We start from the raw sequence: 26,049 nt of genomic DNA on the forward strand, positions 1-26,049 counted from the left end.
ACAAGAATATAATGGTAGGAAAGTCTTGGATCATACACAGATGAAACAGATTTTGAAGGAACAAAATTTGTAATGACAATGACAATTAGCATTTTGGATGCACTAGTCACTCTAGTAGGCTCTAGAATTGGTATTTTTAGGTCTTAAGAGGCAAAAACATTGCACAATCTAATTTTTCGAAAATGTCTTAAGAACATTACAATTTAAGTACCAGTTAGAACAATAGTTCTATTTGGAAGATACCCTAATTTCAATACTTGATCCATATTTTCTGCAAAAGAATTGATATCACTAGAGTGAGTGATATACCTTAAGTAAAATATTATTATTTATTATAGTGTTCGGTCAGTCAGTCATTTAACATAGTCATAAAGATACACAGATAATGAAATTAGAACAACACATGAAAAGACACAATTTAATGAAATATAGCAGTCAAAACCATTATAAAATTTAGAACAATACTCTGAAACAAAAATCGTAAGTTATCACTCATAAACTCATCCACACTGTAATAGCACTTGATTCAAAGCAGCTTTTCAGGTTCAGTTTTACAGGGGGTTTATTTTTTATCTTCATCAGCAATTTTTTAGACATAAGTAAAAGAGAATGATGAGGCTCTTTCTTAGATACAGCACAAGACTGATGAATTAAATGCATACTGTCTCTTCCACGGGTGAAGAGACAATGTATGGATGGATTTTTTTCACAAGCAATGCACAGTTAAAATATATATGCATGGTAAAGGCATTATTTTGAATTGAAAATGTGGCCTTCTAGGAGTTCTGATGGATACTTTAGCAATTGCTTTCCAATACCTTTTTTGCATGTAAAATGCCTTAGCTGCAGCACCAGTGATTCCCCAAAAGATTACAGCATAGGACATATAGGAATGGATTGTGACATAAAACACTAGTTTTAGGACATCTACAGAGGTAGTTGGAACAATTTTATGAATCATGAAGGTTCCTATTGGCATTTTATTGATCATACCCACAAAGTGAGAATTCCAGTCAAGAGCATCATATAGTGTAAGTCCCGAACATTTTGTGGAACTAGATTGTTGTATTGATTGAATAGTATCAATTCAGAGAAGGGGGTACGAAATTGGAGGGCAGATTTTATTTTGGAAATTCAGACAACAGGTTTTATTTTCATTGAATTGTAAGTTATTTGCTCTCACACCAGTCATTCATACTTGTTATAGTCGTATGTGCGGAATAATTAACCTATGTAAATTAATCACCAAAGCATTGAGTCATAAATAAGCCAATCTAAAACATAATAAATTTTCTATGCATAACTGACTTCTTCACATCTTATAAGGAACAGCTGATTTTGATTTAAAATTATTATTGTGTAAACAAGGTATTAATATATCATCAGATTTCAGTTATCAGTTTTTCTGTTCATTTTGATAAGATATGTCTAGTTATCATCACATTGCACACACAAAAACAATAATTAATTATAAATACATTGATGAAAAAAGACTTTGAGAAACTAAAATGCTATGAATGTAATGTCTGATTATCTTAAATTCCATGTTTTATATAAAACTAACTACCAGTACACAATGAAAAATGAATATGAATAGTAAACATCAAATATTGAAAAAATACATCTTTGGTCAGATTCAGATTTCTTTGCACTGTTTGTGTGTTTTTCCTCTATTTTTTAAGTAAAATAAAAATATAATATTTAGGCATGCACTCAGTAGTTACTCCCATTTACTTCAAGAAATTTGATAACAAATGTTGAACACCATATTTATTTTCTTGTAGTACAGCCAGAGATATAAATTCTCTAGACTCCTCTGCTACAAAAAACCTACATAGTAATAAAACCAGCAATTGTGAGATGATAACTACGGAATCAGTCTCAAACTGACAAAAAACAAAATCAACCCTACCCTAGTTTTCATGAAAGCAAAATACATTTTAATTATCACCACATAATTTTGTACATAGGTGTAGAGATACCTACATTCACTTTTAAGCATTAATAAATATACTTAACTAGGAGGAATGAATTACAAGCTTGTTATTTTGCACTTTGCAAATGAACAAATTCTGACTTGCATACATAGCTATACAAACTCAATAATGAAGGTAAATTATTATTTTGTATTTTGAAGGTGGGGTAGAAAAACCAATGCTCCTTTCATTACAAAAAGAAGTATACTTAAAAGTAGGGAAAGGACAACAAATGACATGCAAGCATGCAAAATTGAGTACTGAATCAACATACAGAATGAGAATGTGAGTGTACACAAAGCATGATAGGAACTGAAAAGCAGATGGAATAAGGAAAAAAGAAAGACTTTTGGGGAAATTTAGGATCAAGAGGGTACTGAGAGAAGGGAGGAGAGCAATTCTCCGCACTCACGTTCTCTTGGCTTCTGGGCATCCACAGGCAGAGCTATTGGCTTTGGCCGGATCACTCGCCTTGCCGTTGAGGTTTTCTCTTCACCCCCTAAGGTGTTAGGAATGCCAGAGGCGTGTGCAGAGTGATATATCAACACATCAAAGCAGCCAAGCGTGCATTTGTAGCAGTGACAAAGGTTATAAGAATAGGAAAGGGGATACAGTTTTCCCAGGGACCATTCTACAATGAGTATCTCCAAATAAAACAATTGAAGATAGGAACAATGGAAAAATGATGGGATCAAAAGGTGAGGATAGAATGGAGTGTGATATCAGCTGATTAAGGCAACACAAGTATTGAAAAAACACAAGACTGAAAAATTAGATGAAAGAAAGCAATGCACCATAGTATGGATCATGTGACACGACAGTATCTCTATTTTTGGCTAAGAAATGAACAACTGCAGTTAGTAACATTTCCTTTCTGTATGATGGTTAAAATAATTTGTTATGATTTGATCACTTTATGTCATATCGAGAGTAACTAGAAAGTGGCGGCACCAAAAACCTTCAAATAACAAAGTTGTACCTTGAAATACCAACTCTTGCTCTCAAAGTCTAAGAGAGAACACAATGAACATTACTGAGAAGGAAATATGACATGTGCATACTGCAACTTGAGAGCTATATTATGCTTTATTATTTTATGATGATTTTTGAAGCTGCCTCAAATGAAAATTCTAAAGCGAACTATGTTCATCCTGAAGCTACAGAAAGCACTTTATGTTCAATATTAGCAAGTAACAGGACTGATTCAAATTTTAAAATTAATTTTGTAACATTAATTTAATTCCATTCCACTACAAAAGATTAAGAAGTTCCCTGAAAGTGTCCAAATGACAGTGAAGTAATGGAGAAAGAGGCTGTTACATTTTTAACTTCCATGTGATGAAGTTATGCATAGTTTTTCACTTCTATATGAATGACAATCCTTGTCATCAACACGCATCATTAATATATGACTTGTTTGGTACCAATACTCCAAGCATTTCTATGTCATAGTAGTTATTTTCTCTGGCAATTTCCTATTAAATTATCAAATTCTAATAGGCACACCAAATTTCAAATCTTAGCATATGAAAGAAATACTCTGGATCGATGGAAATAACAACAATAGACTAATAAGTTTATTCTTAGCAAACTTCATTCTTAGGGTTTAGCATTTGGATTTCTCAAAGGTCTAACTCCATTCAAATAACATAGGAGTTGTTGAGTGGTGAACTTCAAAAATTATCTGGAACCATTTAACCTGTTTTCTTAGCATCAAGAATATATATGAAGAAAGCAGTAGTAAATATATGAATAAATAAATGTGAACCAGAATTAGACATAGCTTATTTATATTACTATAATTATTATGAAAATGGATTTCAAACTATAATAACTGTCATTCTCCATCCTCACTAACATTATCCTACCCATAATTTATCTTTACTTCATCTGGAATAACTTCCACGGTTAAAGCATTCAGATTTTGTCACTAAGTACCTCAAAAAAAGCTTTGAGATATTTTATGCAACCACTGATCAATCATAACAAACAAGAAATGCAATTGGAAAAGAGCACACACATGAGATGAGTTTGGAAGAAAAGCCATTGCACCATCATACTAAAAAACATTATCTTAAGTGAAAGAGAAATATTGCATCCCACAATATGAGGATGATTTATCAAATTATATACCCGATACCACTAGGAATGCAATCACTGGAGAATCTTGGCTGAGTATAAAAGCATTTGCGAAACTTGTTCACTTGTGGCTAAAGGATCCTTTTACCCATGCTCTACTATTAGCTGAGTACATAGAATTTTCAACAATTATTACAGTAACAAGAAAGATATTAATTTTTACAGAGAAATAGGAGGTTTTTCCTAAATTTCTTAACTCGTACTTTTTTTGCATTTGCTGCAATTTTAAACATTAACATTGGAATTGCCTGGTGCCATGTCAATTGTTTTGTGTGCATGTGAATCACATGCCCTTGATACTAAGCATTGAACTATAGGCATTTGGACTGAGCTCTTCTTAAAAATTCTTTTCTTCCATATTATGATTTATAACCTTTCGGTTGACAGTGTAATATCTACTTGCATCACTCCCTAAGAGATAACTAGCAATTATGGCGAGAAATGACATACAAATATTTTCACTATTTTCCATTTAATGTTCCTAACTCTAAGCCCCCAGTTTAAGTACAATATTAATAGCTCTTTATTGTTGTCAAATGCTTATCACATCAGGCAGATAGGTTAAAAGGTATTCTTTTGAATACATACACAAAAATATGGTAACTTAGAAATAGTAGAAGTATCAACTTCAGTGCCCACGACATGATAGCAGCAATCTTTATGAGTTAGCTGTCCTTGAACCGAGTGCAGTAACACAATTATTACATGGCATAAAAGTGCTTTCTTTTGGCATTTAAATCTTCAATTTTATTTTTAATGAAAGTATGATTATGTTTTTCCTAAGGCATTGTTACAAAATAACTATTCAGTTTGTACATATAACATCTGCCAAAGGTCAAAGAAATGACATGCAATTTCATTTAGAAATGTTAAGTTTTCAATACTAACATTGTATAATTGTTGGTAAGTTTAGGAACAAGTTATTCTAAGTTCATCTTTGGGAGTTGGATAAATTACTAAAATTCATTTTTCAAATCATAGCCTCATTTATTAATTAATTGAGTGATGTTTATTGCATTACAAACATCTATTATATAAAGAGGATAAGTTACTCCATAACACCAATGGTCTGAAAAACTCTCTAATTCATTATCACTTAGGATTCTGACAGTGCCAGATTAAATATGCTTAACTGTATACTGACAATTAACCATCCTTATTTAATCTATGAGAAACAAGAGAGCTTTTATATAAAGGTTCAAATGCACTGCCTTCACTATTTTAATTGATTGGAATCCCGATCTGATGGAACCCAGACAGCACCATAATTTGTATAACTCCAAAGATATAAAATATAATGAATATGAAACTGCTTAATAAACCTTTAAGAAATATTGTTTGTGGATCTTTCAGTTAGGGATCAAATTATACTACTCGATAGCTGCATTTACTCTAATAAGTATGCATTTCTTTTCAAGATCCAAAAGTTTCATATTTTTCAGCTTGAAAATTGGTATGCTACTGGAATATAATTTATTTAACCATTAAAGTCAACTTTTTACTGATAGAGTTTTATGATTCAGTGGTAAACACAACTGTTTCTACAACAACATACATAATTTATCTTCTTTCCAGCATTGTGATTGTATCACTAGGAAGAGACTTGGATTTATTGTGATGGAATTCTATTTTATTCTCAATCTTCCACCAATGCCTCTTTTAAATGCTGGGGCGTCAGTCTGGCAATCTATGCCTACTCTAATAAAACTTAACATGTAACTCGTAAATATTAGTAATGTAAAATGAAAAATCCATTCTCAATTGCATTTTTACCAGAGCATCCAAACATGCAGAGTGAAAACATTTAATATACAGTCACCCATGTTGAAAATAGCATGTGTATGACTGTTGTCAAGCAAAATGAAAACACTCAAAAAGTTTGAAAGATTCTCATTACAGCAATTTAGCTCTGCATCACAAAGAGCAGCCAAATGAAAATTATGCAAACAAAGCTCAATCAGCCATTTTTCTGCGGGTGAGAAATTATCTGCATAAAGATAAAACATACTCACCGACATAAGATGAGATGTATCCTCTCTTGTCTAAAGAGCCCCCCCCTCCTGGCCTGAATTTCTCATCAGAATCAAAATCCTGTCCGGTTGATGAGTGGCGTGGACCTCCTACTGCTGCTGGTGTGGTCTGGTGCTCAGATGGAGAGGCTGCAGTAGATGATGATGCTGAGGCGGGTGTTGCCGCAGTTTGAGCCTGTGTTTTCTCCAAAGCCTTCAGCTCCATCTGGTCATGGTGAATCCATAAGTCCGGGGGTTTGACACTGCCTTTGCCACCTTGACCACTGCCTGATCCACTACTCCCAGCTCCAATTCCAGCACCAATTTTACCTTTGATGGTCCCTTTCATGTATCTGCAATTAAGGTTATGTCAGATTTAATGTGGTAATCAAAATGATATTTGAAAATACCTTGGCTTTTCCAGGATATCTAGGCCAAAATTTTTAATTTTACCTTCTGTGTACTTCACCAGGTATATGATGAGTGATTTTATTCTGATCAGTAAAAATATTTAATAAAAATATGTCACTATAGTACTGACTGTCTTCAACTCTTCCCATACAATTCCAAAGATTACAACTGCAAGGAAAGTTATATTTAAGAGAATGATAAAACAAATGATTGACATAAGTTTCATACACAGTTTCAGCAGCAAAATTGAAAAATGAATATGTTCAACATTTATACCACATATTATGAAGCTTTCAGGCATAAAAATTAACAGAAAAAATAAAGAAAAATCATGCAATCTGCACTGGCATTAGACCATAGAATAAATCATTTCAGGATCTCAATATTTTGATGGATAAACTCAATTTAGTTTTAGTTCATTAAGTTAAAAATAAATATTTTTGTCACTCAAAAATATTTTAAAATAAATCGAAAATTTTTCTAAAAAATTTATCACTCAAAATATTAATATTTATTTACCAAATTAAACAAGAAAATTAACACAAAAACATAATTTTTCTGCCGTTTTTACAATATTTTTTTGCTCTCTGGACATCCCTGGTGGTCATGCTCCTGCATGCTGTTAAGCCCTGGCTTGTCATCAGGTTTCCCAGGGACCAAACTACCAGAGTTGTAATAACACCCATGCCCATGGTGGGACAGAAACCTGTGACCGTAGAGTTAGCAGGAGAGTATGTAACCTGCCTGACTAACCTTGAGGTTATTATATTAATAACACCCATTAGATAAAATAAGGGGAAAAGTGTAATCCTGTTTGGCCATCCAGATGGATAATCATAGAAAAGACAGATAGATATTTCAAGGATATATACTTTTTAAAATAAAATGATTTTGAACATGAACGAAATGTTTATTCCGAGGATGTTTAAACAAAAGAATTAAAGGAAACAAACATTTTTTTGCAATTTTTTCTTCAACAATAACTTAAAATGATCACTTTTTATATTTATCGTGAAATCAAGTTTGTGGAGATCTTAATCACATATATGTACACACAGTTCTATGGACATAAATCTATAGATAAGGAGTCCATTTTGTGTACACAATGATTTGCACATCACTGTTCATATGCATAGATTTTCAACATGCATGATAATTTTTGAAAATTCCAAGGTTGGCGGCCACCTTGAATATTATGCAGAATGTGATTAATATACATAAATAAAAATTAAGGTGCATATTCCAGTCAAAGCACTTTTTGTAGATACATCCACAGATTTCTCTTCAACAATGACTAGTGCCAGCATTGAACACAAATAATAGTGCACCTTTCTTCTTTTGAGGCACTTTGACTCAGAGAAGTTCTTGCTAGTGATGTGAATAAGTTAGGCTCAAAAATTTTCAAAAGTCAGATGATGATGACAATGATTAAAGCAATCCCTCTAGAATTGTGTGCATTTTCATGAATGAAAAGTGGGTGGCAAGATCAACGCTCAATGCAAAGAGTAATTTCAATAATATGTAGAATTCACACAGAAAAATCATCATTACATCATTTCATTCATTTGTTCTATGACATATCATAATACTAGGTTTCATGTGATGCTTGGGGGAAAATTTGCAAATGGCTATTTGGCCATTTAAGTTTTGCTCACTAAAAATAAGCTTTAGCTGAAAAATGGGATTCAAATAATAACAAGAGCAAATTCAAAGAAATGAGCTCACATTAACAATGCCACTATGTGAAAACTCAACTTTCACACAAGATTTCCTGGGAAGACATTTTGCTTACCCTTTTTTACTCCTGTCTGGGCCGTGAGAGTTACGGTGTCGACAACAGAATACAGTAATTATTATCACCATGCAAAGGGCAAATATTGATGCTGTACCAACAGCTATGTAGATTATCATTGTACTGGATAGTCCTCCTCCTCTGCCATCTAATGTATAAAGAATAAGAAACATATTATAGAAAACTGTCAGGATAAACTAAGATGAGAAAACAGGAAGACAAAATTGAAATTTTGTCACATACATATTGCATACCAACAAACTTTTTAAGTGAAAAACAATGTAATTAAAATGTATATAAATATAAAAATTAATATGCAAGGTATGTTGCAGCAGGAAAATGATTAATCAGCAGTTGAAACAAAACAAACTTGACAGAGTAAACAGTACAAAAAGGATCAACAGTAATGACTGCAAGCTATGTATTTACATAAATTGAGGATACCCAAGGGAAAAGTTAATCCTGTAAAAGATATTTCAACAGCCTTGGAGGGGAAAGGCATAAAAATGTATGACTGACAATTGTATCTACAATATTAATCTGAACTAGTGATTTTATACACTTAATATCATTATATGTATGTGGACTTTCAAGCCTTAAATGAAGAAAATCAAACACAATAGTGTATATTATAACATTGATGCCCACTAAAGATGGCTGTATTCTGCAACTCATGTCACTCATGATGAGGTACTGCCAGCAATTTAACTTCGCCTATCACTGCTGTTCTGATTCTATAACTTGCATCACCAATGAGTGAAAACCTGTGATTAATTTATCGCCACCATTATGCCAGTTATGTTAGTTTTTGCTGTCCTTGTTTTTACTATTTGTCGAAAATGGAAATTGACAAAATCATGGAGCAATGAATCAACACCAAGTTTTGCAATAAGTTTTTTTTTGGTGAAGCGCGGTAAAAGTTAACAAGAAATGATTGAAATGTTGACAGCTGTTTACAGTGATAATACTCTGAAGAAAACATCCCTTTTCAAGTGGACTAAGCGTTTTAAAGATGGCCAACAAGATGCCATGGAAATGCAAAGCCGGGACAACCACTAGCACTGCAGTATGACAAGTGATCGTATATTTGTCCAAACTTATGTTCAGGCATGTAATTTGTGACTTTTTGGGCACATACGAATAATATTTTATGAATAGTTTTTAAAATGCCCCCGAAGAACAAGCCGCAAGAAGACAGCCATAAGAGAATAATAATAACCATACAAATGACAAGAGAAATCATTCAAAAAGAATGAGGGGTTGTTACAAATGAAAAGAGAAATCATTCAAAAGAACAAGGGGTTGTTACTTAGATGATCTATCATGTACATACAATTGGTTGACATCAATGAATTGATTCCTCTGAATGTTAGAGATAAAAACCAACCAAAAGTATTCCTTTTTATTATTTTCACTGCTGCTGCAACTTTTAAAATGAATACTTCAAAATTTATAATTTATTTTACGGTTAGCATACTGTTCCTCTAATTTTCATATTAGCTTAATCATTTGTCTTTTAGAATATTAAATTAAAAAATTTTGTTTCAAAATAATTCTATTTTCTATTCTTTCTGTTCACTCAAAAAACACTATAACTAGGCGCATAACGTACATTGAAGTTTCATATTATTTGCTAAAATTTTGTGACACACCATGCCCAAGTCAGCACATTGTTCATCCTCTTTCCTATTGGCTTATTTATGCTATTCAATGAACATTCAAGTGGATCATTATGTTATAAGTTATCCCTTTTTTCTAATCCTTATATCATTGATAAGCAAATACTAGAACTAATAAATTGTAAAGCCATCTTCTCTTTTTTTATTTAAATTTTTGAACATATTAAGTCTATACAAGCCATAACTATTATTTAAATGAAATGTATGACCATATTTTAAACCTGTGTATTTTATACCTGGGCCAGAACACCAATAAATAAATATTATTACATATTGTTATTAAACATGTAGGGAACAGAATGGTCCAAGACTACTCGACCACCAGACTTTCATCATTATACAGAAAGGTAGGCATTACTGCTCCATTTAATGTTATCCACACAACCCTTCCTATTGAGGAAATAAACAAATACCTCAGACAAAAGTTTGATAGTGGCAAACAGTTCAATTATCCTTGCAAGGGAAAGGAAACGAAGTTTAGTGTTCATCATCTCTTGCTCATTCCCCAAAATTTTAAGCATTGCAAGGCACTATGGACATGATCAGCTTTCCCTTAAGAACATTTTAATGTTGCTCTTGCACTAGTGTGCAGTTGAATTAAATTCATTCTCCAACAGGTTAGCAGACTATCAGCAAATCAAAATGATTTCAGGCAATGTAGTTTTTGGCTTGGTATAACATGTGAAAGCTATATTCATGCAAGTTAAATGGACAATAGTCACTGTTTAACTGTTTATAATTGGGTTGGTTAAAATCGTTTGGAATAGCCGCAATGATCTATGGGCCTATCACCCAATCAAAGAAAGAAAGAGTACTGGGGATCGAGAAGGTGAGGTGGGTAACATACTGGCTTCCCACCCAGAGGGCCCGGGTTCAAATCCCGGTGGTGTTGAAAATTTTTCAGAGGTATATCGATCCCTACTTAAGGTGCTTTGTGGAGGGCACTTTGAGTGAGTATGCTGTCCGTCTGATGGGACTTTAAGCTGCAGACTCCTTGGCGCCTTTTGTTAAGAGTAGGCTAAAGCCAACGCTGGGTTTCTCTCCACCCTTCATCCTTTCCCTATGGTGCAAATGACCTCAGTTGTCCGTTGCCTCCCCTAAATACTATTACTACTAAGAAAGAGTACCTCTTGAACAATGCGTCACTTAGGACTATATTCATAATAATACATTGTATCATGTTTATCCCTATGAAAAAAGCTACAAAGAGGACAGAAGAGAAGCTTTAAGCTGAAATCTTAAGTGGTATTGGATAGTACACATGCACTAAGGGTGTCACTACTGTATGCACCGAAAAATAAAATGTCTCCACCTAAACTATGAACCTGATGTTGTAGCCAATGAGGAGCTTTGTAAACATGATGGAGTTTGAAGTTCATCCCTCGATCAGTTACTTAGACTGTTATGCCAGAGAGATGAATCATGCAAATTGCTTCAGGTCAGATGATGTTCATATAAAATGTAAGCACTGAGAAAGGGCTTATATAATTTCTCTGCCTAATAAATATGGTAGAGCACATAGGTCTATACATATAAGAACATATGTAGGTCCAAGGTTGACATCCATATAATTAATTCTGCCTTTTTGTAGTCAGTTTATTAAGTATACTAACTATTTGATCATTTTATTAATATGGATTATTAATTATGCATTCTAAATCTGAATGTACCATTGAAAACTGTACAGAAGATTTATCTGTGAAAAATAAATCTCCTTGGTATTGAAATTAATCAATTCACACAGTAATTCAATTTACATCAGATTAACTTTATATATCATTAATGATTAGAGCTTCCAAATTCAGTACATAGTTTATCATAAATGTCAGCTAATATTTGGGATATTACTGGGATAATTGTTACAGGAGGGAATTTCAATAGTATGCCCTTCTACTATTAATGACTTTAAAATTCTGGGGAAAAGACTTTATCATTAAAATGGTAATATTTAACTATTTGAGGAATAAAATGGTAATATTTATTTCATTACATTTCAATATGTTATGCAAATTCCATAAAGTTATGCCTGAGACAACAAATTTTATTTGAGGACCAGCTAGGTTAGTAGTAACTACGGACTTCAAGAGTAACTTCTTATGATTTAGCAGTCTTGGGGACGTATTAATAGTTTACTTTTAAAAACTTATAGTTATTATTAAGAAGTCAAACTACAGTCAAAAAGTATTTCTTCCTAATGGATTTTAGGCCTTTTAGGATGTTGATTGTAGAACCCCCAGCTCAGTACATATCACTAATTAAGTTCCCGATGCACCATTGAGGTCAAACCATCAGCTAAAAACTCTTGATGCAGTTCTTCACCGAAAAATGGTTGAAACGCCTGAGGCAGAGTAATATATTCCTTACCCTTGACAGCTGCTCCACTCTCTAGAAGAGGCACTCCATATCCTAAGGAATAAGGCAGGACAAAAATTGTCAGGCATACATTCAACAACCAAGCAACTGCATACAGTAGCATAAAAGTTAAAATAATATGTAACTGAGCAAATGAAGCATCTTAGCTTTTCAAATAAAATTGTTCTGTCTAGAAATTTACACAAATTTTTTTTCATAAATAAATAACAATTCAATATGACTTAACATATAAGCATCACAACGTTAGAATCCACCCTTTACATTTAATTAGCAAACATTTTAAGCCTCAGCATAGGTAGCCCAAAATTTTTTAGATATTATATTTTTTATCTTAAACTCATGGCTAGCCTAAACTGAGGCTTAAAATGACCTGAATGAGGAAGGGATAACAGAAAATTTAATCATGCAAAGTTTATAACAATATATTTAAAACTAAAAAAAGAATACCAAGAATGGAATACATTTTGTCCCAAATGTTAAACAATTGATGTTATTTAAAATAGTATTGATAGCTAACTACAAAATCCATTAGGGAAAGACTTATTCATTAATAGCACCTTTTCATAACTCTGCATCCATGGCAGAAAAAAAGTATATTACATAAATATTAAAATCAGCTGAAATCATAAGATGTTTAATGATGCAAAATTACTTCTATTTATTCATGATTACTAATAAACAATAACAAACATGTTTGTAAACATATATTCCAAGCTTATCTGAGGTGAACAGTAATATCATGCAAGAATATTTATGAAAAACACTTGATGTTGATGCAATATAAAAGGTAAAGAATAATGTAGCAAGAAATTCTTGATGTTTGAAGATGCTTCTTTCATTAATTTATTTGCATATTAATGATGAAAGAAAGCTGAAATATCGTGTAAAAGTACCTAGAAATAAAAAAAAAGCATTAAACCAGATAAAAATAGCACCTTAAAATATAGACATTGATAAACATAACCACTACAGAATATACAGCTTACAATGAGAATTTACTAAATTGAACTTCAGTAGAACACTACTCATTACTCAATTAACCAATAGTATTTACCATTTATTGTAAGTTTTGGATGGAAAGAGACTACATAATGGAACAACAATATATTTTTTTACCTCTGCAAACAAAACACAACCTGACAACTGACACTCCAATAAACCCTTCTTCAATTTCACATACTTCCTTCCTCCATACATTCCATTCAACATGCCTATCTTATTTCTACCCCTTCCTCCCTTGCCTAAAATTCTCCCCTCTATCAGTCTTCAACATTCCATTGCCATCAAAATTCTCTGCATCCATCATTCCTTACTCTACAAAACCATGCTCCATGTCAAAGTTTTATGAGTCTTTCCTTAAAATCCTTACTCAACGTCCCTGTCATCAATGTCATCTTTAAGGAGATAGAATTTTGGCCTAATGTAGGCATTCTTCTTATATCCCAACTACTTTGACCATTTTGGTCCAAAAAACTTTCAATATAGGTAAATTGTTCCACCAGCTGCAGTTTATGACCTCCTATTTTAATGGTTAACTTAGCTTTCCTCTTTCTAGAAAACCACATAAAATTTGCTTCATTTATACTTATTCTCATCCCACATCTATCGCAATGACTCCAATGCACTCAGCAGGGTTTGCAATCCCTTGAATGACTGACCAACTAAAGTTTGATCATCCACAAACCTAATTGTCCAGTGACTTTCATTCTTATCTCCATTTCTTTGCATACCTCTTTAATAACTTCCTCCACATATACATTGAACATCACAGGTGATCACCCCTGCACTGAGGTGTGGACATCCCTTCTTACTCCTCTTTGTAACACTTCCCATCCAGACTCTCCATCCCCCACTCGTAACTGAGCAGTCTGATACATGTACAGGTTACGGATAAGTCTCTTATCCTTCCAATCTACTCCTATTTTCTGCAATACATTCATTAATTTTTCCCAGTTCATTGCATCAAATGTCTTTTCAAAATCAATTGAACAAACAAATACAACATGATTGTATTTTATGTTACTCTCAATTATTCAATACAATTTACAAATGGAATTATTAAGAGTATGGCCTCCTATAATGAAGAAAAATACTATATCGCAATAATATGGGTGATAAGACTATGCTTAAATATGAATAACATCATTTTTCCTAATAAATGAAAAAGAAACACTTTGTTCCAATCCACCACTTTATTACAGGTACGACTAGTTTCGACGCTACGGGGTCATCCTTAGGTACAAAGTTTAAAGTCACAATCATTGTATATATACCCTCTTCTGGAAAGGGTGGGGGAGTTGTGGGAAGAGGGGGCGGGGAGGGGAGTACGGGGGTAGGTACGAAAGAATGTGGGAGAGGGTAGGAAACACCAGGAAAAGCGTTAGTGAGTGGGGGGGATTGGAAGGTGGGTTAAGAAAGGGGAAAATTTCATTGGTCGGTATAATTTGAGTCAATGGCTAATGGGGATAAAGGTATGGGTTAGGAGTCAATGGGAGTTGGGGGGGAAGGGGTTAGAGGTTCTGTTTTTCTGTTATTGCTAGGGAGGCTTCCAGGAGAGGTGTACAAGGTCTACAAGGTCTACAGAGGTCTACAAGAAGTGTAACCTAGCCCAATCCCACTTTGCCAAACACCTGTGGGAGGAAAATCACACCAGTGATTTCATCCCCAAAATTCTACATCGTGAAGAAAAAGGGAGGAGGATGGACAAGAAGGAAGAGTTGGAGATCCGGAGAACAATGAAGAAACATCCTTTACTCAATGACATTCTGTTTGAAAACGTATCACCTCTCCTGGAAGCCTCCCTAGCAATAACAGAAAAACAGAACCTCTAACCCCTTCCCCCCCAACTCCCATTGACTCCTAACCCGTACCTTTATCCCCATTAGCCATTGACTCAAATTATACCGACCAATGAAATTTTCCCCTTTCTTAACCCACCTTCCAATCCCCCCCACTCACTAACGCTTTTCCTGGTGTTTCCTACCCTCTCCCACATTCTTTCGTACCTACCCCCGTACTCCCCTCCCCGCCCCCTCTTCCCACAACTCCCCCACCCTTTCCAGAAGAGGGTATATATACAATGATTGTGACTTTAAACTTTGTACCTGAGGATGATGCCGTAGCGTCGAAACTAGTCGTACCCGTAATAAAGTGGTGGATTGGAACAAAGTGTTTCTTTTTCATTTATTAAAATGAACTTCCACAAAGTTGAGGCTGAAACTATTGAACTAATCATTTTTCCTTGTCATCATAAAATTATTAAATGAAGCTTAATCTTTCACTGGCCCTGATTAACTAAGAACAACTTTGAACCACATATTTGGAAACAAGATGAAAATTGGTGACAATGAAACATGGATGGATACAGCAAAGTCTCAACCACTCAGGATGAAAGGGATATAATTATCCTGGATAATGAAAATACCAGGTAATTGAATCTCTTTCTGAAAGAACTCTGGCATTGCAAACTGGACTCTAGCAATTTAATTAAGTCCTGTAGCATGATTTCATCATAATTCAATGCAAGGCATTATTAACCAAAATGATGCAAGAGTTATTGAGCTTGTTGACATTCTAGTTGGTAAAATTTCAGAGATATGAAAATTTTAAAGCCTTGCTGACTTTATTTTGATTAGGGATAATTTTGGATGGGCTAACTTGAAGGAAACAGATTTTCCATTAACTATAAGACATAGGTGTTTACTGAGTTTTATCTTGGGAACTATTCAACTTATAAAACCAGCTAGCTAAGGTAAAGTAAGGTAACACCTGTACTTACACATTTACTGATGAATAAATGAATGAATCAAAATTTAGAGTTGATGAAACAATGTGTGGATAACAGGCTTTTGCACATCTACAGGCACAGTACAGTATGCATTGTTTTACAGCCACAGCCTAATCAGAGGCCAAATTACTTATGTGCAATCTATGAGATGTTTCTATGCCTTAAGCACACACATTGTGAAATGTTCTCATACCCCTCTATAACATGCAGAAGAGATGAAACTATGTGATTACAACTGGCTTCTGTACATTGTTTTAATGAGGCTATCTTCCCAATTCCAAATTAATTATGCATAGTCTACGAGATACTTTTAATTGAGAAACATATGCAGTGCAAAATGTAAACTAGCATTTTCACCAGATGTAAAGTAAACAAAATTAAGTACATACAATTGGGTTTTGTGAATGATTATTCACGTTCAATACATCTCCAACTCCAAATTATTAAATAGTTTTGAAATATGAGATTTTTTGGGCACACAGTTAATCTGCATTATGGCTAATCAAGTCTACTGCAGGTATAGAGAGGGCAACAGAGTAAAAAACTATGATCTAAAAACATTTAATTGAATCTTTGATACATTGCAGTGGGCATTTCAACCTAACATGAGATTTTGCATGGTTAAAACAACATAACTTATGATTAATTACAATTATCAGTTCCCAAAAAGATGTTTTTCTTTCCAATTTTGGTTTAGTATCAATACCGGTGAAATAAGGATTGAGGAACGAAATGAACCAATCACCAATATTTATGTACACAAGGTCCTTATCATTTCAAAAAATTTAAAATATATCATGGGGAAAGGCTTGGAAAAATGTAAAACAAACAATTCTTTCTTATGCTGGTCAATGTTTAGGTGGGTCCCAACTCTGCATTTTCCTTGACATTGTCTCAAAACATACATATTTTAAATTGGCTATATTTACATGTGCAAATACTGTCTCCACATGCAATGACAAATCATGCCAAAATAAGTGGAAATATGAAGAAAAACGTAACATTAGCTTGCTTATGCTGAAAAAGATATAAATTATTGTTGGCCATGCAGTCCTGGAATTGACAATGCACCACTTAACATTAATCATTCATTCATTAGCATAAATATAAAGTAGTTCATAACCAATCATGCAATAAAATATAGATCCTTTATGAAAGGATTTATTTAATTTTAGATACTAACTCAACATGGTGACAACTACATATTCTAACCTGCGGCTGTTGTGAATGACACAGTAGAAGACAAAGGTCCATAACCCTTATGATTGCGAGCCTGTATCTTGAAAGAGTATGTCGTGGCTGGAGTAAGTCCTTTTATTGGGGTTGTCATTCTATCACCAACAACACCCTCAACTACCCAGTCACGGTCCCTCTGAGAGCTATCAGTGGTATAGAATACCACATACCCTGAAAATAGCAGTCAAATTAATTATGGAACCAATTAGTTTAGGCTATCATTATACTTACTCCAGAACAAGCACATACCTCCATTTAATAAATTTGTAAAATTTTATTTTGTTTGCTAAAAATGAGTAATTTCTTCCACCAAAATAATTAATGAACTTAATTTCATTATTTTTGCAATGGAATTATTTGAGATTATTTTCTAAATATTGTTCATTGAGTTCATTGCAATCATAACAAATGCTCCTATGAGTCTCATAGCATGATATAGCATTAGATGACAATTTCAATTTCAGAAGGTGTTTATTTATCCAAGCAGTTGTACATAGTTTTAACAGTAACAATGATAACAGTGACATTTTTATAAAATATAACAATACAACTGACAAGGAAGCCCTGTTATAGGCAATATGCCTCCTCATATTTCCAATATATATCAAGTCTGACAGCATTAAAACAGACAATGCATCAAATCTGAATAGCGAAGCTAAAAAATCTCCCCATTACCTTAGTTTAAATTAATATTTCACACAAAAATATCTATACCTGTAATCTGTCCATTGGGCTGTTTTGGAGGCTGCCAGTTCAAGTTAACCACACTTGGTTGACCTTCCACAGGAACTACAGTCAGGTCTCGAGGAGCTGAAGATGGTGCTGCTTCCTCGGTGGTATTTAGAACAACCATACTCCATGGACTTTCCCTCCTTCCCTGTAGATCAAGTTTCATATTTACAAACAAATATTAAAAGTTTGCTAATATTAAATAATAATGAAATAACATTTTAGCTAACTCCTGTTATTCATTTAACTTTTAGCATAATTGCATTTGCCCTTATTGCATGATATTGATATCGATGTTCTCTTACGATCCCAGATTTATGAAATGCTTTATCTCTGCTACTTACTAAGATGGTTTCCCCATATTCTCAAGATATATGCAGATTGTGTACATAATGTTTGCCTCGTAAGTTCTCCATTTTTTTTTGTTATCCTCGGGCCAGTAACTTACGATCTTTTGTGCTAGTTTGAGGGCTGGACTTTGTTTTCACTGTCTCTCTTTATATTTATTTTAGTGTCAGTTTACAGCAAGATTAGCTAATATTGATTAAGTAATTGTTAACAAATAAAATATCTAACAATTTTTCATTATAACAAAATATGCAGTTTTCCATGTTTTTATATCTTTTATTATATTTTCACGAATTCTCCTTGTTCGTATATATTGGTGAACTTACAGTTCATTGATTTTTGCCATATTCATTATTTTGCTTGACCTTTCTAGCCTATAATTCTAAATCTAGAAACTTCCTGAAAATAGCCTTGTCAGTACGCATCCCACCCGAAATGAGCTGGCAGTAAAAGGGTTAAATATTTTCACAACCACTCATTATTAATATATTCATGAATGAGGTCTATTACAGCAATGGAAAGCTGTAAAAAAATGCCTTTCTTTTTCCTCGTCACTATACAGAGAACAATTCTGCCATTATCGCCTTCTAAAAATAACTCGCTTTGAAAGATATGATGATATGGTCTGCCTGACAACGTCTTGAGTCTAACTTATTACTGGCAGGGTCATTTAACATAGATTAATCCCATTGTTGAAAACTTTAAAATGATGGGTGACTGGAATCCACATGAAAAGAACTGAAGCACTTGACACCAGGAGGAAAGGCTTTGGCAATTCACAATACCTGCCTCATTTACACTGAACACACACAGAGCAAAAGATTAATTAATGAAAGAATTAGTACAATGAAAAATTATATTTTTATCAACCATCAGTATTTACCAAAGGAGAGGAATAAAATATCTGAATATTAATGCAGCTTACCTTTACCAGTTTCACAGTAAATTCATACTGAGTATTTGGCTTGAGGTCATCCAGCATGCAATTGAGATCAGTGGAATTGAAGTACCTGTACCGTGGGCTGGGTGAGTGATGAGATGAAGTGTAACGTACTACATAGTGACGACTGTCAGTCACCTACATCAATGTAATGGAGAAAAATAATTCAAAACTTTAACAAACTATTTTATAAATACATGCAAATCATTATTTCATACCCTTATTGGACAAGTTACAGTAGGCAGAGTGCTATTCCATTTATTGATATGATTTAACACAGACGTTATTTCCTTCCTTCATTTTTATTTTGTAGAAATAATTTAGCTTATTGTATTAATTTCAAAAAGATTGGACGATTTGTTGCTCAAAATAGGAAGGTTATCACTAAGGCACCTAACAAAATTGAACCCATCACCATACCTGACTTTTAGGCAGTGATGAGTCAGTCCAATACAGCACAACAGTCGAGGCTGAAAGAATGATAGCTCGCAGCCCCACTGGTGGCACAAGAGGCTGGCTCTGAGGTTCAGGAACAGCTGGCTCTCTTGTTCTGACTGTTTCATAAACAGGACGACCATCACCCATTTCATTGTAAGCTCGAAGACTTATCACATACTCTGAATTGGCCTCTGAAATATTAAGACATGGAAGTCAACTCGCTAAAAATGATGCTGTAACCAGGTTGGTTACAATGGCACTTTCACACATCATAATAGTGACTGCGGTGTGCCAAATTTACTAACCTAATGATTCAATTGTGTAAATTCTCTGCTTTCCATCCAACAGCTGGGTGTATACATCTGGTATCCCTTTTCCCCAACCAATTGTGTATCCTCTCACCATTATACTGGGGTTTCTTGGAGGATTCCATGTTACCGCAATGGCATTGGCCATAGGTCGTGCTGATAAAAGAAAAAAACACATTTTATGCTTAGTCACGAGTAAAACCATGAACTTACCATTGAAATATAAGATTTCGGTAACAACAAAATAACATTTATGAAATAAGACAGCAAAAAATAAATGTAAATATATAAAGCAAATAAAAAGAAAACCAAAAGTAATGATAAACTGAAATGCACAATAAATGAAAATTTAACTAGCCTATCTGCTCTAGAAAGAGAGCTTAAGTCAAAACAAGGAACCAGTTCAATTATTTAAAGAAAAACTAGATCCTACGCCTTAATGCCATGCTGTACAGCATAGATTTTTATTCATCTTGCGACATGGGATTGAAAGTATTACCAGTTATGTTGTTGATCCCCTATGTAAATCCATTATGTTTATTTTATATCAATGGTTTCCAGTATCTTCCTCAATAACACCATGTCAGTGTTAAAATTAGAAAAGCAATTTTTTGCATTTTTTAATAAAAAGATCATGGAAAGTTCACTACCATTCCCATCAAGTTTGCTCATACTGAAATGATTAATGTGAGCTATGAATCTCCTATTGTGGCAGTTTTTAGTGAGGAGATAAATACAAATAAATTTAGAATAATTTTACAACACCATCTTCAGTATACAGTAAGCTCTCAATTATCTGTACTCAGATAACCATGCTAATCTCTTCCCACCTTGAAATTTTAATAAAATTACAATTGTAAAGATGATGAAAGCTTTGAAACTTGTGAATACTATTTGAAAAATAAAAACTTGAAATACTTGTGATTTCTTTAAAAATTTTAAGGTCATATAATTTAAAATCTTCAAGAGTATTTAATGCATTAATTTAAACATATTGTACTATCCTAACTTTCCCATTATCATTTACCCCATATTCATTAGACCTAAGAATTCTATATTCTCCTTTAAGTAAAAAAAAACATAGTTTTACTTTGCAACAAATAAGTCACTAACTATCTTTACTACATTATTTTAACCAGCATCATGTGATAAATATTAATCAATATCAGCAATCCTTTGTCAATATTCGTCCTTCACCTGACAATTGTTTTTCTCTGGCCACCTGATTGATCTATCTATCTGAGGAAGAAATGGTCGGCTATTCACTTTATGATAGTTCTGTGTTCTTGTATATCTAGAGTTCCACCCACATAAAAATGGCTGAAAAAAGATTATATGTACTTCCCATTGCAAAAAATATTGAATTCATCACATGAAATGAAAAAGGAGAGTTTCTGTACATATCTGTATGTATGACAACCCTATTTTTTGTGTATTTTGATTGTTTTTTTGCGATTATCTGTGATTCATCATGCATTGATCAGCAGGATAATTGCAAGTTTACTGTTAATAATATTTTACCTTACAAATTTTTTTCTCTTTCATTAAAATGCAAATTAAAAGAATGACAGTAATATTACCTTTCAGGGAGCTAGGAGGATCTGGTACTTGAATCTCTTCACGGTCATTTTCATATGTTTCTGCAGAAATCCATTCAGTTGAAGGTCCAGTTCCATTAACTGTCAATGCCCACATGCGGATCTAGAGTATAACATGATATAATAATTTATTTAATTTCATAGCCATAAAACTAAACCTCTAAAATTAATAAATTTGAAATCAGCTGAAACTTGTTCTTGAGAAATATAATTTTTATGAAGTTAAATTGTTTCACCTGGCTTAAAGAGAACGTAATAAATTCGATGTATTTTACGTAATAAAGGTATTACATTAATTACTTCAGTCAGGTTCACAATAGAATCAAAAATATTCTTTCTTGTGAATACAAGAGGAAAAAATGCTCTTTTTTTAAATGCACTATTTTCCCAATAATATGCCAATATTTTTCTGGGAAATTCTGAATGAAAACAAGCAAACAACACCACTTAATTTATACTATGGGGGAAATGTATTCAAATATAACCTTTACTATAATATTTAGGGGCTCAGCCGCCATTTCCTTCACAATTTTTAAAATGCAAAAGAAAGCCATCAGATTGATCACTGGAAACCTCATGAGGCTTCATTGAGGCCTATATTCCAGGAATTAAATTTACTGCCACTCTACTGCACATATATTATGCTTTTAATGCTGTACTTAAAAAAATAACATAAGCAACTATTCCTCTAACTCTGACTATCATCATCATTACACCAGAGAAAGACACAATATCATTTATGGCAACATTAGAACTAAAGCGTAAAAAATTAGAGCCTAAGGAAATGGGCATCAGTTAATATAACAAATTACCCAAAAGTATTAAGGCTACTAAGGGGACTAATGCATTCAAACATAAATTAAAAATACCTACAATATAACAGTTCTATTCTGTTGATGAATATTTCAACAATATTCCTGATCATCGAGTCCCTAATTTTAGTTTATGGCAATGCCCTTAGTCTAGTTTTATATTAATTGCTCTGTGATTTTAATGGATATCTGTGTGTACAGGGTCCACTATAAAAGTAATGCACATTATATCGGAAAAATAGATCTATTGACCGTACTTGTACAAATTCTCAAAATTCTTCAAAATAATCTCCCCCAGCATCAATACACTTGCGGAGATGTGTCTGCCATGCCTGGAAGGCACCCTGAAACTTCTCGGCCGGAATGTCTCCCAGGAACTTTGCAATATGCTTTTGGCTGTTTTTCACGGTCTCCCAATGCTTTCCTTTCAGCTCTCTTTTCAGTTGGGGAAACAAAAAAAGTTGCATGGAGCTAAGTTGGAACTGTAAGGGGGCTGGAGGACCACCAGGGTGTTGCTCGAGGCCAGGAAGTAGGCAATGATGAAGGGCGTGTGGTTGAGGGCATGTAGCATGTGGGAGCTTTATCGTGCTGGGATAGAAGGTCGAAAAACACACTTCACGCGGATGCACATCTTTCTGCTCACACTGCTTGGAGCAAACTGTTGACCAGCTGCATTGGAAGGTCAGACTCCCAACCACATTTCCTGTCTGGTTTTACCGTGCTGCCATGGATAGTCTCGTCACAATAAAATCATGTGCATTACTTTCATAAAGGACCATTTATGCTTAATTTCATGTGTCTGTATTCTACATTTAACGTAATTGTTAATGCTATAATCTTTTCCCAATTAAGTCTCTCAGCAATGTACTTCATTTTTACCTGCCCACCTCATGTACATACACCGTCTGTTCTGTAATTTGGGCATCATGACTCTGCATAGTCTGTATATCTATAAATGCCTATGTAATGTCAAGGAAAACCTTAGCTCTTTCGAGAAAAGGTCTAACTTCCATTCTCATAATACAAGGAACAGCGATACACTAGACATTCCCTATTGCAGATTAGCCAAGAACAGCAATTCTTTCAATATTCTAAAAATTCGTTTGTTTAATAGATTGCCCTCTGAGGCTAAAGTTGTGAGTGTGCCCAAGTTTAAGAAAGTTATCCGGAACTGGCTGACTAAAAAAGCATTCTACTCAGTAAATGAGTTTTTTGATTCAAAAATTGTGTGGTCCATGATAGACATACAATCATTTGTCTCACCAAATGTATTTTGACTGTAATATGTAATATTTGATTTGTAATATGTGTTTATGTAACCATAATCTCTAAACTATGTATCTCTATGACGAAGACTATTGCAAAACTATTTTGTTTAATGTCCAATAAAATTATTATTATTATTATTATTATCCACCTGGTATTTTGTAATTGTCTTAGGCCAAAAAAAAAAATATTATCATTAACATTGGGTATTTTAAATAAATAAATGCTTACTAATAATTCAATAACTGATTCTGATGCTCACCTATCTGAATTCTTTCAATGTAAATAGAATGCTTCTCCAATGAGTTAACCATGTCGAGAACTGCAAGTCTAACACGAAACAGAAAAACACTACCAGCTATGTTCATAATTAAAGAAAGATGGAATATTTGAAAGTGATAATAAAACTGCCTTTGAATGATCAGCACTCATTTCCAATGCATTAAATGTGGCAGACCCAATTCCTCGCAAATAATATCACGTACAGGTAGAATTTCAGTTATATGGAAAGAGAAGGCAATGCAAAGCAATGGTATTCATCATATTAATCATACAAGAGTGACATAAGGTGTGATGTCAAAGGAATGGAATGATGTCACTCAATCATAATCGAAGTGTCAATTGGAGCCAGTGAAGCATCCGCTGTAGTCCTTAGGCATGAACCCTCATGCTTTTGAATTCTTCTGGAAAAAAATGAATATCACTGGGGAAAGTAGTTTCAGAGGCTGTTATATCTATATAATCCCATTGTAATATCACTGAAAACAAATGAACAGACATCATTTCCTGACTGCCACAAGCTAGGGCAATAAAATTTCAGGGTAATGCTCAAAGAGTTTTTACTTTCCACAATTTAATGCATAAAAAACCAATGAAATTGTGAAATTTGGTCACTTGAAGAAAAAAAAATTCAATTTTGGATGCACAAAGGCCCAGGACCCTCCCATGTCCAAATTCATCAAAATTCACAACACCTGGGTTCCCATATAAATATATATGCATATGTCTTCCTTGGAAGACCCAAAGTTTTCAATTAGTCCCCCTAGTCTTTCCTGGAGGACTAATTTCTTTTTAATAAGTCTCCCTGGACAAAATAACAACAAATACATATTCCAGACAAGAGAAAAACTTACTTGATACTCGGAAAATTTTTCCAATGAAGTAAGCACATACAAACGTTGGTCTCCGGCTGTAGTTACTGTTTCCCCACGCCTTTTACCCTTACGTCTATAGCGGATCTTGTAGCCAGTAATTACACCATTCTGCCCTTCCAATGATGGTGGTTCCCAACGTACAATGATGCTCTTTAATAGCGGAAAATAAGAAAGGGAAAATATGGATGGTTAATAAATATGATAAACACATACGAATGTTTCGTCAACATATAACAATTGGAAAAGCTAACAAAACTGGCTGATATAAACTCAATGGTAATTTAAAAAATTTTTAATGTTGAATGGTCAATGATTCCTGCATTGAAATTTAAACATTTGTGTTTGAAGAATGAGAATAGAGGAGCAATGGGTGGTTAAATTACGTTTTGAAAAAGATTGGTAACTGGAAAGAGAATTGTGATCGCATAATGATTCAGGGCTTGGGTATGAGTAATTGTAATTATGTTATATAATTGTTTCAAGTCTGATATAAAGGCCAAATTGCTGTTTTCCAACTAATGTAAAATACATAAATAAATAGATAAAACTGCCGCACCATCCTGAGTTCCACCCAGAGGCCTGGGTTTGAATCTGGGGACAGCAGATTTTTTCAGTGGCATCCCGATCCCTTGGTGCCTTTCGACAAGAGTAGGCTAATGTCAGCGCAGGGTTCATCTCCACCCTTCCTCTTTTCCCATCAATCCCTAATGGTGCAAATTACCTCAGCTGTCAGTTGCCTCTCTTGAAGCTACAACTACCATTAACTGTTGCTTTGGAATTATTAAAGCATTTATCAACCTGTTAAACGAGTTCTGATATGCTTGCTTCATATCATTCTTTCATAATTGCAATACCATTAAAATAAAAAAAAAACCAGTTTCATAGCAGTGCGCCTTTTTCAGTAGTAAAGCGTAATTCAAGAGATCAGTGTATTATTGCAGTGAAGTGCTTTTTTCAAAGCTAAATGCACTTATTTATTTCACAGAGGTGCTTATTTGACCTACAAGTTATGTCAGTAGGAAAATTAACTATGGGTGTCATGAGAGAACAGGAA

At 33.8% G+C, this 26,049-nt stretch overlaps 1 protein-coding gene across 4 annotated transcripts in view; it reads right to left on the reverse strand.

Annotated features, from left to right (window-relative positions):
- fra (neogenin protein frazzled) overlaps nucleotides 1–26,049 on the reverse strand; it is a 146,976-nt gene that overhangs the window by 13,868 nt on the left and 107,059 nt on the right. For 3 of the 4 annotated variants that reach the window (XM_071596164.1, XM_071596161.1, XM_071596160.1), the window contains exons 13-23: nucleotides 24,975–25,145; nucleotides 21,746–21,866; nucleotides 20,163–20,321; nucleotides 19,840–20,048; nucleotides 19,405–19,557; nucleotides 18,117–18,279; nucleotides 17,379–17,573; nucleotides 12,371–12,412; nucleotides 8,328–8,475; nucleotides 6,128–6,477; nucleotides 2,389–2,475 (exon numbers count right to left, since the gene is read on the reverse strand). In XM_071596164.1, coding sequence (XP_071452265.1) covers nucleotides 2,389–2,475; nucleotides 6,128–6,477; nucleotides 8,328–8,475; nucleotides 12,371–12,412; nucleotides 17,379–17,573; nucleotides 18,117–18,279; nucleotides 19,405–19,557; nucleotides 19,840–20,048; nucleotides 20,163–20,321; nucleotides 21,746–21,866; nucleotides 24,975–25,145 — 1,798 coding nt within the window. The remainder of the gene's footprint in view (nucleotides 1–2,388; nucleotides 2,476–6,127; nucleotides 6,478–8,327; nucleotides 8,476–12,370; nucleotides 12,413–17,378; nucleotides 17,574–18,116; nucleotides 18,280–19,404; nucleotides 19,558–19,839; nucleotides 20,049–20,162; nucleotides 20,322–21,745; nucleotides 21,867–24,974; nucleotides 25,146–26,049) is intronic. The other variant, XM_071596162.1, reaches the window with a different exon arrangement.

The sequence above is a fragment of the Hetaerina americana genome, unplaced genomic scaffold, assembly GCF_022747635.1.
Source record: "Hetaerina americana unplaced genomic scaffold, ioHetAmer1.1.p SCAF_76, whole genome shotgun sequence".
Classification (NCBI taxonomy): domain Eukaryota; kingdom Metazoa; phylum Arthropoda; class Insecta; order Odonata; family Calopterygidae; genus Hetaerina; species Hetaerina americana.